Below are 17,277 nucleotides of genomic sequence, written 5' to 3'. Positions count from 1 at the left end.
GACTAGACTTCCTGTCTCAGGAACATCTCTGGAGGTTTTTTTTCCTCCTTTGCTGGTATTTTGCTTGTGTGGAGTGACCAAAGTTACAATGGCACTAAAAAAAGTGATTTATGACCGTTTTTCACACTTATGACTGTTGCAGTATCCCCACAGTCATGAGAGGCCAGGCAAGGAGATGCATGCCTCGATGTGAGTGATGTTGAGTTGGCCACGCCCAGCCAGTCACATGACCACCAAGCCACGCCTACCACCTAAGCCATGCCCACAGAACTGGTTGTTAAAAAATTTGAATCCCACCCCTGGTTTTACTGATTGTGGCACTTGTTATATATGTATACGTGTATTTTGAATACAAAAATTGCCGATTTTCTTTAACAATTAAACATAATGATTAACCAACACAATGCTTTCCTTTTCCTATATACAAGTTGATTCACTGAAGATAACAGCCATAGTAGAGGAGAGACCAAAATAAAATGATCCAGTGAAAGCAAAGCCTTGTAGAAAATTGTTTTGCCTTTATAAATTGCTTCTACCTTGGAGTTCGAGCTCAAGAAAAACACAGACATGACACACAGATAAATATTATGCACTTACTGCTCAAATCTTCTATTTCGAAGGTCTCCATCGTTGATTTTAACAATACAATCATTTTCATGAAAGAGGTTTTCCTGTTCTGCTTTACCTCCTTTCTCCAGTCTCTTCACTAATAGACCTAAAGTTCTGGAACAAAACATAAACTATTATTAGACAGGCAATTGCTTTTAAGGTGCACTTAAATTTTACAAAAAAGCATACACTCCATCCTAATGTTAAAATGTTCCCACTGTCCCTTAAAATTAGCCGTTTCAGATCACAGTTAAAGTGATTATCATAAATTAACTGTACAGTAGACATTTTACATTATGAGAATAAGAAAGTTTGTCAGCACAAAGCCCACTAAATTGATTTGTAGTGTGTGGGAAAGAATGCATAGGTGCTATGTACTATCACTAATCATTTCTAGGCTTCCTTGCATTAAATTATGAGTTACAAAATATTTTTTATTTCATTTCCACTCTTCCTAGTCATTTCAGAAGAGATGCCTAAATTATTGAGAACTCCTGAAGAGTGGAAGGTGTACAGGTACACTATTTTCAGCCAGAGGAAAAGGAACAACCCAGGTAACCACAGAACAGACAACGTGACTACAGTACATGGAAAGATATCAGAGCATATCATTAATCAATCATCTGTAAGCATTTTGAGAACTTTTTTTTACCTTAGATAATTTTTTTCTTAATTAAAAGAATGCTTTGAATATGATATATATTTGACATCTGTAAAGAGTCCAACAACTGGTTCCATGATATTCTGATTACAGTAGTTAGTAATCAGAAAACACTGGATCTAAATTTGGTTTTAAAATCATGAAATAGCAATTAGGCATGAGATAGTTTAATTCAGGGAAGGAAATGTTTAGGAAATCGTGAAATCAGACAGCTAATACTGTAGAAGACATTGATAGCAAACTAAGAAAAAATCATTATATTTAATAGAATAAGTACAGAGTTCATTTAGAAACAAGAACAAAAAAAATCTCTCCCTCTCTCCCCCTTGATAGCAAGCTAACAAGTCTGTCTGGCAGGGAGATGGATAGTTGTCTGCCACACCTATTTATCTCCACCCCCTGCCTTTTATCCCCAGAGCTAGGGTGGGGCTTCGCTATCAGCAGTAGCGCTGCTGTCTCAAGGATTGGCCCATAGCTTTCCACTGCTCTCCTCTCCTTTGCCTTCTGCGCATCCGCGCAGTCAGGCACTTGACACAGCTGTTCCCTCCTCTTCCTCATCAGCGACCTCCAGACCTGGGGGCTGTTGACTTTCCATCTGAGGACTGATGGATGGCCCAGGCTCCGCTTCTATCTCTATCTCCATTCCCTCTTCCACTTCAGAGCTCTGAGATTGCCTTGATGCCGGCCCTGATTCACATGCCACCTCCTCATCTGATTCGGCTGCTGGAGGGACTGACAGTCAATAGGCCACAATATGTTAGGAGAGGTTATACTGTGTCATTTTTTTTTCTGTGTGTTTTTTTATGTTCATTAGTTATTTTATTTACTGTTTTTAAATGCTATGTCAGCTGCTGAGAATCGAAATCTGTGAGTTGGTAGCCATTTCAGTTGACTAAATAAATAACATTTAAAATGCTTTAACAATAGAATTAATTATTAAGGATGAAGTGAAGAGGCAGAAACCCAACAGATAGAGATGTTTCAATTAACATATCCACTGAGCAGAAATAGATTTCACTGGTCTCTTCTAATTTATGTTTATTTATAGTCAAATTTATATATCAGATACATTTCTCTTTTGTAAATCAACCATCAAAAAAAGTCTTAATGTAGAAACTTGGGAAAATGCTTCTGCTGAAGAAACCAAATTTCAGATGTCTTATGCCTAAAATTCCCAACCGCCCCAACAATTTTAAAAATTTCAATGCAGCCAGTATTCAGGAATTCTAATAAAAGTTTATCCTTGACCCTTCCAAGCAAAATTATGCAGTATGTTATCTCTTTCTACTCTTAACTTACTTAGATTTTTGTACTCTCCCAGCTCCATTCCTTAATATTTTTAGAGACTTTATACCACATTTACCAACTATAGACTTATTCATTTAAAAATATTAGCTTGGAGCCAGACAAAATTAAATGCTCATAGTTCCTTTTAAAATTAATTAAACTTCTAAGAACTGTTTTAATTTCACACTGGTTTCAATATGGCTAAATTGTAGCTAGCATGCAATGCAAACTTATGTTAATATACACAGGGAAAAAATCCAACTTGGTTGCTGAATTAAGCCACTTTTCAGAATTTGCACAAAGCCCTTAATCATGAATAAACTAAAAGACAAAGCCACTAAAAAAATAAAAGTTAAAAGCAAAGTTAAAAACAGCAAAGCATGCCTTCAAATTGCTAGTTGTTTAACTGGCTGGATAATTATGCTGTAAGAACACAGCAAATGGGTTCAGCAAATTTGAAATATACTTTTGGTGCCTCACAGGCCAGGGACCAGATATCATTTCGTTAGTATTGCTAAGATATAAATTGAGTTGGACTGCACAAGTAAACTGCATTAGTGACCCTGACTGCAAGAGGAAAAATGAATATATGAAGCAGAGACAAGAAAGAGCACAGGATATAAGGAACAGAGAATCTGAACTGATTTTTAATGTTTATTGCTCGATTTTTTTAAAGTATCCTTTTATGTACAAGTAATTTTATTTTAAGAGGTAGGAAGAATTTTTTTTTAAAATAAAGTGGACTGTGTTGTTACAGTTATGTTAATTCAATTATATTCAATTTTACTCAAGAGAGACATCTGTTTCAGCACATACAAGGTACAGTGCATAGAGAGAGCTACACTTTGATATGCCTAGGACAATCTTGCTTATAGACTGAGACATTTGCACTGCCTAGTGTTATTAGGGTACATTACTTTCTTCATACAGCTGGGTGGCAGTTGGGGTCATTCAAATATTCAAAGCAACAGTGCATATTAATGCAAGAAATTTGAGACATCAATAATACATTAGCTGATTATTTCCAGATTTATCACTGATTACAATTTAAATATACAAGAGGAATGTTAACATATGTGGCAGAGTGTATTTTATTTATATAATCAAACTAATAAAGCTAGTGAAAAGGCATTGATGAAAGAATTAATCTCTGAACTTTTCAGATGCATGAGAATGGTACACTTAGCTGTAACTTAAGAATATATTAAATCTGTTGTGTTTTATTTACAAACTTGCAACTGAACTTCCTTTCTGTCCAATCATGTCTATTAGGTAGAAAGAAGAAAAAGAAGAATTCAGGCAACTCTGGATATGATCTTGGGGTGAGGAGATTTCATTCCACAGGAAAAGAAATAAGAACTGTGTTCTGGTTAATGAAAATAATGCCAATTAAGTGGTTATTGAAAAATTGCTTTGTTATGCAGCCTTGTTACATAGCAATGATGGTGATGATAGTTATTTTTTTTTCCAATAAAGGCATTTGACAAAGTAGACTACAATCTACTTCTTGGTATGCTAGAAAAAAAAGTGGGATAGATAGCATCACCTCCAGTTGGATTCACAACTGGCTGACAAACCGTACTCAACAAGTAGTCCTTAATGGGTCTAAGTCTACATGGAGGGAAGTAACAGTGGGGTGCCACAAGGTTCCATCTTAGGCCTAGTACTCTTCAATATCTTCATAAATGACTGAGATGAAGGAATAGAAGGGGAACTTACCAAATTTGCAGATGATATTTATTGTTTATATAATCTAATACTTTGGCTTATACCCACAAATCTACAATAGAATTTTCTCTAAATATTATACTAGCTCATTGATTTGGAAGTCATTAAAAAACTGCATATTAATTTTAGCCGTTCCTTTGGTTGCTTTTACTCCACTGAACTGACCAACACATCAGTGTTGCCTTGGGTTGTGATACTTTAAAATACAAGTGTCACGTCACATCACATTGCCGTCACATGATATATTGCAATGTTTTTCCCCCTTCGCAGAGCTAGGGTAGGTGTGGCTTGCATGTGATGCATCTGGCCTGCGAGCTGCCAGTTTGATACCCCTGTTTTAGAAATACAGGTAGTCCTCAACCTACGACCACAACTGAGCCAAAAATTTATGTTGTTAAATGAGAAATTTGTCAAGTAAGTTTTGTTCTATTTTATGACTCTTCTTGCCATGCTTGTTAAGTGAATCACTGCAGTTGACAAATTTGTAACATGGTTGTTAAGTAAATCTGGCTTCCTCATGGACTTTGCTTGTCAGAAGGTCAAAAAGGAGATCACGTGACCCTGGGACCCAGCAACAGTCATAAATATGAACCAGTTGCCAAGCATCTGAATTTTCATCACAAGATCATGGGTCCTAAGTCACATTTTTCATTGCCATTGTAACTTTGAACGGTCACTAAATGAACTGTTGTAAGTCAAGGTCTACCTTTATTACACTTATGAGGGGCTGTCTCTATACATAAAGTTCGCAACATTCCCAAATCTGGATATTCATTGTTGATTGTACAAATCTAAAGAGTAGGACTCTGCAGCATTTTGAGATGAACCTAAGAAGCTCTGAATTAAATTTTGCCTTAGACGCAAAAGCCAGTTGAGTGACTCTCACTGTCTTTCAAATGTAAGACAAAGGTACCAGCAAAGCCACTTTCAAACTGAAAGAACTTGTCCCTATAATCAGGAGTAAGGTTGTATCCCTGGACAATAATGAGAATTTACAGAGAAAAGTGGTTTAGAAATATTGATTTCAGCAGAAGCATCACTTTATAGAAAAAGAAGTAATTAATAGCTAAATGGCAGAATCATAAAGTGATTTACAGTACTACTTTTACTGCATTCCAGACTTTTTATGGCAAGCTTCCATAAAGAAGGAGCTCTCATTTAATCTGAATTAGCTGTGTCAAACTCTCATAAAAACTGAAGCTTTTCTCTGTCTTGCAAAAAATAAAATTAAACAACATTTTAAATTAGTTAATTTGGGTGCCCCGTTTTCCATGTTTGTTCCTGAAAACCTCATACAGACTGTGTGCCACTGAATCTTCATGGGCTTTTAAAATTCTTTTTTTTTTTTTGTCAAGTTTCCCTGTTCGGTCTATCTCAGTATTTAACAACAGGGAGTGATAGAGGAAAACATTTCTCCTTATCTGTGATACCCCTTTTCAAAGAGGCTACCTATCAATCAGCTAGAAACAAAGGGAGGAGACAAAGGAAACCATGACTTGAGAAGATAGAAATGTGTGTCCTGGCTCTTTTCTTTTGGGATTATGATTTCTAACAAGTATAAAACATATATAGGTACATGGACATAAATTCATACAAATATGTGCATGAAAGTATTCATAGGCGTAAGTGGAATCTTCAGGACTGGTTTCAGCCAGAGATGTCCGATTGACACTTTTTTTGTCTATTACATACTTTTCTATAGATTTTTTTTTCTAATTTCAATTATTTAAATGGAGTATTCCATGAAGCCAATGTTTCACTTAAAGTTCTCCATCTCCTTTTTATTGTTTTGCAGATGACACTTTTCTGCTGTTCGATTCTTGTTGGCTCAATGGCCAAATCATGTAAAAAGCCACTGAATTCCTACTTCCCTTTTATCTAGACCAGGTATGTCCAATCTGTGGCCAATGAGCCACATACAGTCTGACAGCTAGTAATGCTAATACAGATCCACAAAACTTTACCCCAAAAACTTTAACCTTAGACTGTCTACTACTGACCTTACCCCTTTCCTAAGGTCTATAGGGGGTGTGCATAAGCACACCAACGTGCCTACCGTCCCTGTCCTATTGTTCCTTTTCTTTTCTTTTTTTATTTTTCTTATATGTATCCATGTATTCATAACTCTGCTTTTACTTATATCTATTACCTTGTAAGCAATTGACAAAAATAAATAAATAAAAATAAATAAAATAAAAACTGTAAACTTTTAACATGATCTAGATAAATGTCTATCATTTTAACTGATCCAACTAAGGTGAAAGTATATGTTTATGCAGTGCTGGGATTCAGCCAGTTTGTATCAGTTCAAGAGAACTGGTTGTTAAGTTACACCCCTCTTCTGCTATCAAAGTGGACCCTAGGTCCTGCACTGCAATGGAGAAACGGGAAATGGAGTCGCCAGCACAAGGGAAGGACAAGGCCACTTTCCCTCTTTCTTCTCACTGCTGGTCCTCCTTCCCTCATGCCAGCCACTCTATTGCCCATTTCTCCATTGCAGCGCAGCACAGCACCCAGGATCCACTTTCATAGTGGGTGGTAGTGGTTAACAACTGGTTCACCAAGGGTCAGATAGGGCGATGCCTCCCACGACAGCCAACCTGACCCTGCGTGAACTGGTTGTTAAATTATTTGAATCCCACCATTCTGTTTATGCCAAGGTAATTTGGAAAAGAAGCATGGTATTCACCAACAAGAGTATAAATGTGATGAGATAGTTTGTAATATAACTAGTAAAAGAAGGAATGGATATAAATTACTAAGAAAGTAAAAAGAGCAATATTTTAAAGAAATAAATTATTTCCAAAATGTAAGGCCTCTCTTTTGTTGTATTCTGCTTCCAAAGACTATATAGACAAATTCATCGTATTTTCTGGAAATAATGCAGAAGCAATTTTAAATTCCCCAATCTACCCTAAACCCTGTTATTCCCATAATGTCTTTTATCCAAATACTAACCAAACCCAATCCTGCTTAGATTTCAAACTCAGACAATGGCAGCCTGGTGCTCTATCTTCTAAAACTCATTGCTCATTTGTTGATCCCATTATCCATATTTAACAATATTAGTAGAATGGTAAGAATGATAAGTAGAATTTCACTTCCAAAAAATCATGGAATTACCAGATTAGCACTGTAATATTCAGGCTGACACCTACTGATAAGATAGTACTATATTGATTATTCCAAAAATTGTGCATTTAATATATTTTTATTTCCTAATATCTAAGATAAAAAATATCAGCAATGAATAAAATACATTATCTTTTAATACTGTTCTGTCTGTGACAACTACAATACTTCACAGAACTGGGATAGTCCCAACAATTAATGAACAGAGCAAGGATAAATCAGAAAACTTTTCTTTCATTCCTAACCTCCTGACCCACAAAGCTGTATTGTTACTGGCATTTCCTGAATGGGGTTTTAAAAATCTGGCAGAATCCTTTTAATGCTAGTGTCAATAAAGTGTCACTGAGATGTGTGTTTAAATGTATCAGAATATCTGCTCTGTAAAGAAATTATGAGGTCCTCTCAGAGAAGTTAATATTTTTCCTTTCTATAGTGATAGAACCTCATTTATTTAGCTTTTAAAGCAGCATGAAGCACAAAACACGAAATTCCATTGATGAAACAGCAAAGTTTTCAGAGACTGTGTAGCAAACTTAAAAACTAATCTTACACAGTAGGGGTTCCCAACCTCAGGGCCATGGACTGCTACTGGTCCGTGGCCTGTTAGGAATCAGGCCACCCAGGTGGAAGTCAGCAGAGAGTAAGCAAACAAAACCAATCATCCCTTCCCAGTCTGTGGAAAACTTGTCTTCCACAAAACCAGTCCTCGGTGCCAAAAAGATTGGGGCCTTCTGTTCTACCAGATAGAATATCAGATCCATGATTGAAATAAATGATATTCGACCAAATTATACCTTCTCTTTGTTGCAAAGAAGGTCATTTCACATTTCACAGAAATAAGCTGCCTTAATCTTGAAAAAATGGACATAGAGTATACTGGGTCTTTTTATTGCTTCATATTATTCTAAAAATATAAACTGCAGCTACTCTCATATTTTCTGAATTGCTCACAAGTAAAGAGAAAATTAAATATTTCAGAAAAGCCATACTTTTTGATCAAAGCATCTTAACAACTGTCGGAACCATCACTTGTACTTGGAATTCTGATATGAAGAACGGCTATTCAATGAGCCACTTTGGTTTAGTGGTTAAGGTGAGCGCCTAAAAACCAGGAGCCAGGGATTTCTAGCTGCACCTTAGGCATAAAAGCCAGCTGGGCAGCTTTGTGCCAGTCATTTTCTTTCAATCCAACTCAACTCACAAGGTGGTTGTTGTTGTGGGGAAAATAGGAGGAGGAAGGAGAATTAGGCATATTTGCTGCCTTCGGTTATTTATAAAGTAACAAAGACAGAATTGTTTTTAAAAATTCAAATAAATAAATAAAAGCACATGATGCATCTGATGTTCCCTCCTATTTTTTCACAGAAAGCTATTGTAAGAAAATTTTCAGCTTTTTTTTTTTCAGAGTATCTCAAGACGTTGTATATTCTTCAGGATTATATTGAAATGAGTGCCGAGAATGAATTATTTTTATATCATAATAAAAATATTCTGTGGAACAAAAACTCTTCTATTTATCAAGGGTTTTTAAAAGCAGATAAAATATATTTTTTCTACAATAACATTGGCTTTTAATCAACTTAAAGTGGAATTCTTCATAGTTATGTGGACTAGTCAAAACACAGCATCACATCCATTTATAATCCAGGATTCTATTTATAAATGTACATTTGATCCTTTCCCACCAGGATGATGTAAAATATAAATGCACTGCTAACAGTAACCTTTTTCCCCCTATTTCTCCTCAAGTCCTAATTACATTATTGAGGAAGTATAAGAGTTGGATTTTATACTACAAACTTGCAAATTTTGGTACAGAATCATTTAATTTTCCAAGTACATTTAATCACAGAACCTGAATGCCAGAATTCTACTGAATAAAGTAAGCATTGATATTTTAATTCAGTTCCCTGACAAAATATGGGCCATTATTGGTAATATATTCATTTAACCCATCACCTGGTTCTTTCCTTGTTTTTTGGATATGGTGCAATGTAATACACTCATGTTCAGCAACAAATAAAAAATGTGTGCTATATTTTATATAGCTAACTTTATTTAACACTACCTTGAATATAATTTTTTTCCTTCCATGTTTGAGTGAAAAAGAACCCACAGAATGCTGTCAAGATTTCAGATGCTGCTCGTCTTTAAATTATAATCTTGCAACTTGCAAAAGGTGGTGCACTATTTCTAATATCAGACTAAGGTGAAACACAAGAAGCTTTTTATGAGACTGTGACAGAAATAATTTACATTCTTGCAGTCCAGCTTCATATTAGGACAGAATATAACTTTTTATATATAAATTAGAACCAGTTTCTGCCATTTTCATCTTGACTAACTGAGCTGTATTCAGAAAAGATTTCTTAGGGAAAGTCAGTAAGACTTTCTGGTGAAAGAATCATGTTTCTATTTCAAATAGACACACTCTTCTTATAAAGTATAAACTGCCCATAATTGTTCTGGAAATGGGCAGTCAATCAACCAACCAACCTACAAATCAATCAATCAGATAAAAACAAAAACCAATGTATCTAAGAAAATAAATCAATTAAAAACCTATATGGTACATTACCTTCCGCCTCGAGCACTGAAAGGAACTACATGGATCCCCAAAGGTCCACCATCATTGGAAACTTCAACGAGCTTCACCATTTCACTGTGAGACAATGATGAATGAAGGAACGTGAACATGGACCAAAAAATGACAAATAAACATCTACAAAAATACAAACTCAAAAACAAAAACACAGACATTTGAAAACTAGTAGAGATAAAAACAACATTGATTCCTACATACCTCAGTAATAATCTGTCAGCATGAAAGAAAATCCATAATAAAAAATAATAATTTCATTAGTTATTCAAGTAAAATGCCTTTGTGTAACTATACTAAGTCAATATACTAATTGTATTATGTCCAACAGCGAAATAACTTTGACATGGGCTTTTCTAGCAATTAGGTGTCAAACTAGGACTAAAACAAATTGTACTAAAGAAAACAGAAAGTTCCATTTCTTTTTGTTTTCCCATATGTTTCCATAAATCTTTAAAAATAACATAAATATAAATTGAAACAGTATTGTATATGGCTGAAAAGCCTAACTAGATAAATGTTGTCTTGGCATAATTGCCACTGTAATTATTTCCAAATTTTATAAATTAATAATTTGTACTATAAATCTCTCGGTCCTTTTTGGCTGTTTAATGAAAACATAAACAGTTATACCTTCTTAATTAATATTAAAAATCAGGATGAATTGATCTTCTTCAAACCATGTTTGATTTTTAAAAAAAAAAACTGATCCAATGTAACACTCCAGGTCAATCGGAACTTATTTCAAATTGAGAATTATCAGAATAATATGCAAACAACAGTCAATTCAATGATTCCCCATAATCACTTTAATAGCCATATAAGAATCACATCAATGATTGAATTTGCAAATGCAATGTTTAAACCATAATGGAAAACTGTTTTTTGCCTGATATGTTAAACATTCACTGTCAAAAATTCTCACACATCACCAAAATAGCAATATCTGTGATAGTTTCCAACTGTCTGCAAATTCTGACACTGTTCTAAACTATTTTTAGTTCAGTCTTATCAAAGCTAAACAATCATAATTTATGAATACATCTAGATTTGTAAAACAGCATATTCCATTCAGCTATAATTTCTATTCAGCTATAATATTCTTTGGCAAATCCTTATGCAGCGTACATCAAAATACATATAAATTCATTTGCTTTCATTTCATGTATAACTACTCATTTTAACACATTATTTTCAAAGCCTCTTTGAAATAGTTTGTTTTCATCACATGTTTTTATTATCCAATTTTGTAACAGGGATAATGAAATAATGAAATTCTGTGTGCAGTCTGGGTTTTCCTTGGCTGAATTTCCATATTAGCTTCAGGTTATTGATGTTTTTTTGAATATAGAGAAATCTGGATTGCATATTAAAATTGATCAGTACTTATGTGCAATCACACGCACCATGTACAACCATACATAACATTATTGATATAAACTGAGCTATAGAAGGCACGATCAGGATGCAGCCAACTTCTTAGAAGAGAGTGCATTTTTACCTTTTTGCAATAAGTAAATGTTATTCGAATAATGAAATTAGTTCTCTTTGTATCATTAATTTTATTTACATCTTATTAATTTCAATACATTTGTAATTTATATATATTTTCCATTAAATTGTTTTAAGAATGTAAGGCCAGCTTATCTTTTGCAATCAGAAACTAAACTGTGTTCTGCATCACAACCTTTGGAGTTTTCAGTGAGCTAAACAGTTATCTAAATGTGGCACATCTGAATGGCAACTCTTATTCCCAATGCAGCATTAAAAACTAATTTTTAAACATGAGAAATATTTCAAAAGCAGCTTGTCAGATATCACAGGGAGGAAAGTGTTATTTTTTCTACCTCTACAGCTTTTCAGTTTCTTTCTGCAAGGAATATTTAAACATTCTCCTAGTCTTCTTGTAATTCAAATGTAGTTCATTTCCTAATCATTCTGTCTCACCCTTTCTTTGTGCCATTTGCTTAGTTCTCCTGCTTAGCTATTTATATAAATATATATAAATATATAAATATATATATTTATATATAAAAGAAGAGCTTTTCCAGATAAACTGATTTGTGCCTCATTCTAATCCTTTCCAGCCAGCACACATTACAATGTAGTTTTTAAATTATATAGCAGCAACTGTAAATGGAAGCCACAAAAGAGGGAAGGGTTCTAGAAAATGGTCAAATTGACTTCTCATTATTTGTTCAATGATTTTCTCTTTCTCTCTGCACTGCTTGAATTATCCAATATCCACTTATTGTGTTAAAAATGAGCAAGTCCAATAGTAATCATTTATATATCATAATGGATTCTTTCCAGATGTATTTTCAAGTACAGAAGTGTAACTATCAACGTTACATGTAATGGTTAGTAAAAGATACCAATTTCACAAGTTGATTTTGTATTTTGGCACATATGTGTCTTCCATTCACTAGAAAATAACAGATATCATTATAAATGTCTCAAATCCCGCAAAGCATTCAGATTTTGAAAACAATTCTGCAAATTTTTACTGACAGACTCTCTTCATGAGGACTTTATTCACTAAGATTAAAGAGATATCTGCAGACCCATAATGCAAAGATCTAGCTTTTTGGACAAGCCTTTAAAGCTAGAATGGTAGAACGAAGAGTTGAAGAAGATTATCAGCAGCCAAATTGGTAAGCTCAGCTACAACAAACCTAAGTATATTATCAGAAGACTTGCAAATCCTTATTAGTGTCAGGCAGAAATCAGGTGTGGCTTGGCGCAGTCAAAGAGACAGAGTCCAGGTTATCACTCTTAAAAATACATGTTTATTCAGCTGAACAAAGGCAGGTCCTCCCATAAGATTGGAAGAAACTTGAATGCAGTTTGAAGCAAATATATATAAGATTTCTTGATTTTACTTAGATACCTAAGAGGAAGCTGGTATACAGTTCTCAATGAAGGTATAGAAATTTACTAAAATATTTGTGCATGCATCTTGTGGTCTTTTATCATGTGCTTAATTCACAAGCTTGTAATTTATGAAACTTTCCACAACATCAAACTTTATTTTGGCCATTTCAACATAAGAACATTTTAACAAATCACCAGAGTTATCAGAATCTTGAGATCAACATTAGGGACAGTCATTTGGGGGGGAAGAATCTATGTACTCACTGAGAGCTAAAGCCAATTTTATGATGCACAATCAATCACATAATCAAAAAGAGGTATCTGTGATGTTTCAGCCCAATGTGTTGTGAAAATTATTTTTTTCATTGTCAAAACTAAATAGCCTTTTTCAAAAACAAGGAATATTTGCCTTCTTAGTCAAGAGGAACCTGATACATACACTTGATTGGAGGATATTTTAACCTGTATCCAAATATTAATATAATAATTAATCCCATAGTCAGCCAGGTGTTTAGACTGCAATTGGCATCAGTCAATCACCACATATATAGATATGTAGGTATGTACCCGATCTGTCCACAGATATTCAGGACTTCTAAGGTATCCAAGACACCTTTTGTTGACCCAGTCAAGAACAGATTCAGTATAGATTTCTGTAAATCAGAAATCCCCAACCCTCAGTATGCAGGCCAGTTGGGAACCGGATTATGTAAGTAGCAATCAAGTGCATGAAGCTCATTTGCATATGAACTGGATTAGGTTGCACATTACAAACCGTCCTCTTCCCTACCCGTCACCTCACACTATCACTGTGGTCCATGGAGTCAGAAAGGTTGGGGATCACTGCTGTATATTACACCTCATTGTATTATATGGCTCTTCAGATGAGACTTGTCTAATGTGGCTTCACCTGTGACATACCTCTCATTTTGTTCAAATTACACAAGGCCTACAACAAGACAAGATAGCACCTCAGTGGTATTTATTCTAACAAATCACAGATTTTGTCCACAGTGATTTGTATTGAATCTGGTCCTTCAGCTCTTCCAAAGGTATAGTCATCACTATTGTAACTGAATTTATCCACTTTACTAGTAGTTATTCTAGTGCTTTCTATCCTTCTGCTTTTCCAGACCTAGAGTTTCCTTTAACAGTAGCACTTATGCTTATATAGTGCTTTACAGCCCTCTCTAAGTGGTTTACAGTCAGCCTGTTGTTCCTCACTTTACCCACCTCAGAAGGATAGAAGGCTAAGTCAACCTTAAGCCTGCTGAGATTTGAACTGCCAAACTGCAGGCAGCCGGCAGTCAGCAGAAATAGCCTGCAGTACTGCACCACTGTGGCTCTTTAGAAAGCTAAATCTTTGCAAAATGTGTCCAACATAGGATAATTTGAGATAGCTCATTTGTACCTACAGTGAGAACTCTGGGTTGATTTTTGTTCATTTTTCTAAGTGTCCATGTCTTCTTCAACACCAAAGTTCAAACCTATCAAAACTTTTTCCTGAATTTAAGTTTTAATAATTTAGATATTAAATAGTTTTAAAAAACAATAAACTTACTCTAACGAATAGGTGATGTTATCCACACCTGCATCTGCATGACCCACTGGTTCTACTCTGCTCTCTTCTTCTTCTGTACCATCATCATCCTAGTAATAGCAAAAGAGATAACCATATTTAAGCACAGGTGATGTGTAAGGATACTCACACAATATTGATACTTAACTATTAAAATATTTTGCATCTTAAATAGCATATAAATTTTCTTTGGATTACACAACATTTGGGACTGGAATGGCTAGGGTGTTGCCTAGAAATCAGGAAATGCTGAGTTCTAGTCCCCACTTTAGACATGAAAACTGGCTGGATGATTTTGGCCCAATCACTTCCTTCAGCTAACTCCAAGTCCCCTACAGGTTTGTTATTGAGTGGACAGTAACAGGTAGAAAGAATATTGGTAAGGTTTTGTACATGAAACAAAAAGGCAGGATAATTTTCTTTTAAATGCACTTATATAACACAATATCACATTAACTGCATGGCTTACCAACAGCAATTCCAACATCTATCACTTTAAATAGCCTCTGATGTTGTTGGCACAAAGTACATGCTCTCAACATCTGCCTCAAGCTGAAGTCTCAACTACTTTTCAAAGGCTGCCTTAAAGAGAGAAACATTCAAACAGAATGCAAGTAAGGTATGTATGTGCCAGATCTGACATTTACAAGAGCAAGTGCAATTGGATAGGTAGCATCTGATTTGATGAATATCCATATTGTGAATTACACTGCACATCTCAACCACTGAACGGAATTGGGGTTTCCTCTTCCAGTATCCACAAGTACATTGCTAAGAAAGATCCTTGGCCAGTATATGTGCCCAGGTTTTTATGCAAGAAAAAAACAAAACTCTAACAGATATATGAAAGGAAGCATAGTGTCATGAAAGAAACAGAATTAGTACAGTTCAATCACAATGACTCTGTTTACAAATTTACTTACTCTAATATACAAAGATTTAAAACACATAACCATCTTTTTTTAAAAAATTAAAGCCACTTGCATGACATCTGTAGCGATTTTCAGTCATCCAGGTCATGGTTGTCCCAAAGCTGCTTTTTTAGGAGGCAACTGGACTCTTGATTTTCTTTGAAGATGTTTTGCTTATCATCCAAGAAGCTTCTTCACTTCATCCTTCTCTTGGATGAGAAGTGAAACGTCTTCAAAAGAAAAACTGGAAAAGTCCAGTTGCCTCCTGAAAAAGCACCTTTGGGACACCCATTTGCATGACAATTATCAAAAATTATTAATATTTTAACCACATGATATGTAGCAATTAGGGGGGTGTTTAGTTTTAATAGGTAAACTCAGATTTTTGTCAACTTTTTGTTCTAACCTACATTACTGGGATTCCTGGTAGGCTTAAATCCAAATATTAACTAGTAGTGACTTGCCTAATTTCCAATCCCAAAATGGGAAAGAAGGAACCAACTGCACAATTTCAAAGAAATGTGAATATCTTTAAACACTCATTTGTATGAATACTTTGTCTACTGTCCTACAATCAGCAGTTTAAATTCAGATTTGCTGAAGCATCAATCAGCAAAATGATAAGTATTGGATGATGGGTTATGAATTCAGCGCAAAGAGAATCAATAATATGAATTATTAATGAGATATTAAAACAAAGCCAATGCATTTGTTATGTCCAAGTGGGTATTTCCTCTGAGGACTTGCAAATGAATTATGAATTCTTACTACAAACTGTTGTGTAGACCAAACTGCTAAATTGCAGATATGTGTGTATGTGTGTGTACATGTATGTACGTATGTATATATGTATGCCATATGTGTGTGTGTGTATGTGTGTGTAAATAATTTGTAAATATCAGCAAAATTTAGCATTTGTAAATTATTCAACTGTATATATGTGTCAATAAATTTATTTAATTCTATATAAATTTATATAAACTCTAGTAGCAAGATGGTTCAAATAAATTTAATGAATAAATAAACATAAATTTATATTACTTCCTTGGTACATCCCTACAAAAATGCACCACCGCATTAGTTGTTCAAAATATTCCAAAAGAGGAAAATTTATAATAACTTTAAAATGTTTAATTGCATTAAAATATGATGCATGGTGCACAACTGAACAAGAAGGGTTTAATACTTATAGTAGATCTTCCAAATATTCAATTAGCCAAGTACAGAATTAGCTAAGAATTTTTTATGGAATATGTAGGCTTAATTATGAATGAAAGAACTAAAATGTATTTTTGAATGAATTAATCTCATCTATCTTTAGACTGGTAACAGTTCATACTTCAGTGACCACTGATAATGGAAGAACCATAGATGAATTTGGGAGAAAAATGTATGACATTCTGAATTAATGTGACTCAATTCTTTTATGTTACATAATAGTAATGATACTGAATATAGAAAAGGTGATTGGATCATCTGGAAATTCAGAAATGAGTAAGACTAATAACTACTGAATATCTGCTTTAAAAAATGTATTTTTGCTTCAAATACAAGACTTAAAACATCATTCTACTCAAACATTAGCATGCCAAAAGAATAAATATAAATTTAGAACGAAACAAGCAAAAATGGCTATGTACAAGAGTGTGCCTCTGTCCAACACATTAAATATAAATGACTATTGTTGTTAGATGTAAATGAGTATTTGTCAGAGAATTGTGTGGTAAGTGTCCAAATGAAGTCAAAGACACTGGCACAAACTAGTAGTATATATAAATAAATATATTTCACATTTATATTTAAAGCAGATAAGATAGTCAGTAACATGGGGACATCATAAAGTAAAACTTGAGATAGTATACAGCAAGGGTGTCAAACTCAAGGCCGGGGGAATCCG

The 17,277-nt window shown here is 34.4% G+C and overlaps 1 protein-coding gene across 14 annotated transcripts in view; it reads right to left on the bottom strand.

Annotated features, from left to right (window-relative positions):
* PARD3 (par-3 family cell polarity regulator) overlaps window positions 1-17,277 on the bottom strand; it is a 609,571-nt gene that overhangs the window by 267,926 nt on the left and 324,368 nt on the right. For all 14 annotated transcript variants that reach the window (XM_087948426.1, XM_026672225.2, XM_087948428.1 and 11 more), the window contains 3 exons: window positions 14,452-14,540; window positions 9,996-10,079; window positions 598-723 (listed from right to left, as the gene is read on the bottom strand). In XM_087948426.1, coding sequence (XP_087804552.1) covers window positions 598-723; window positions 9,996-10,079; window positions 14,452-14,540 — 299 coding nt within the window. The remainder of the gene's footprint in view (window positions 1-597; window positions 724-9,995; window positions 10,080-14,451; window positions 14,541-17,277) is intronic.

The sequence above is a fragment of the Notechis scutatus genome, chromosome Z (genome assembly GCF_049901735.1).
Source record: "Notechis scutatus isolate UNSWTSFEM ecotype Mainland chromosome Z, rNotScu1.2, whole genome shotgun sequence".
In the NCBI taxonomy this organism is placed as follows: domain Eukaryota; kingdom Metazoa; phylum Chordata; class Lepidosauria; order Squamata; family Elapidae; genus Notechis; species Notechis scutatus.
The sequence above is the reverse complement of the archived record's forward strand: the minus strand, read 5'-3'. Positions and strand labels throughout refer to the sequence as shown.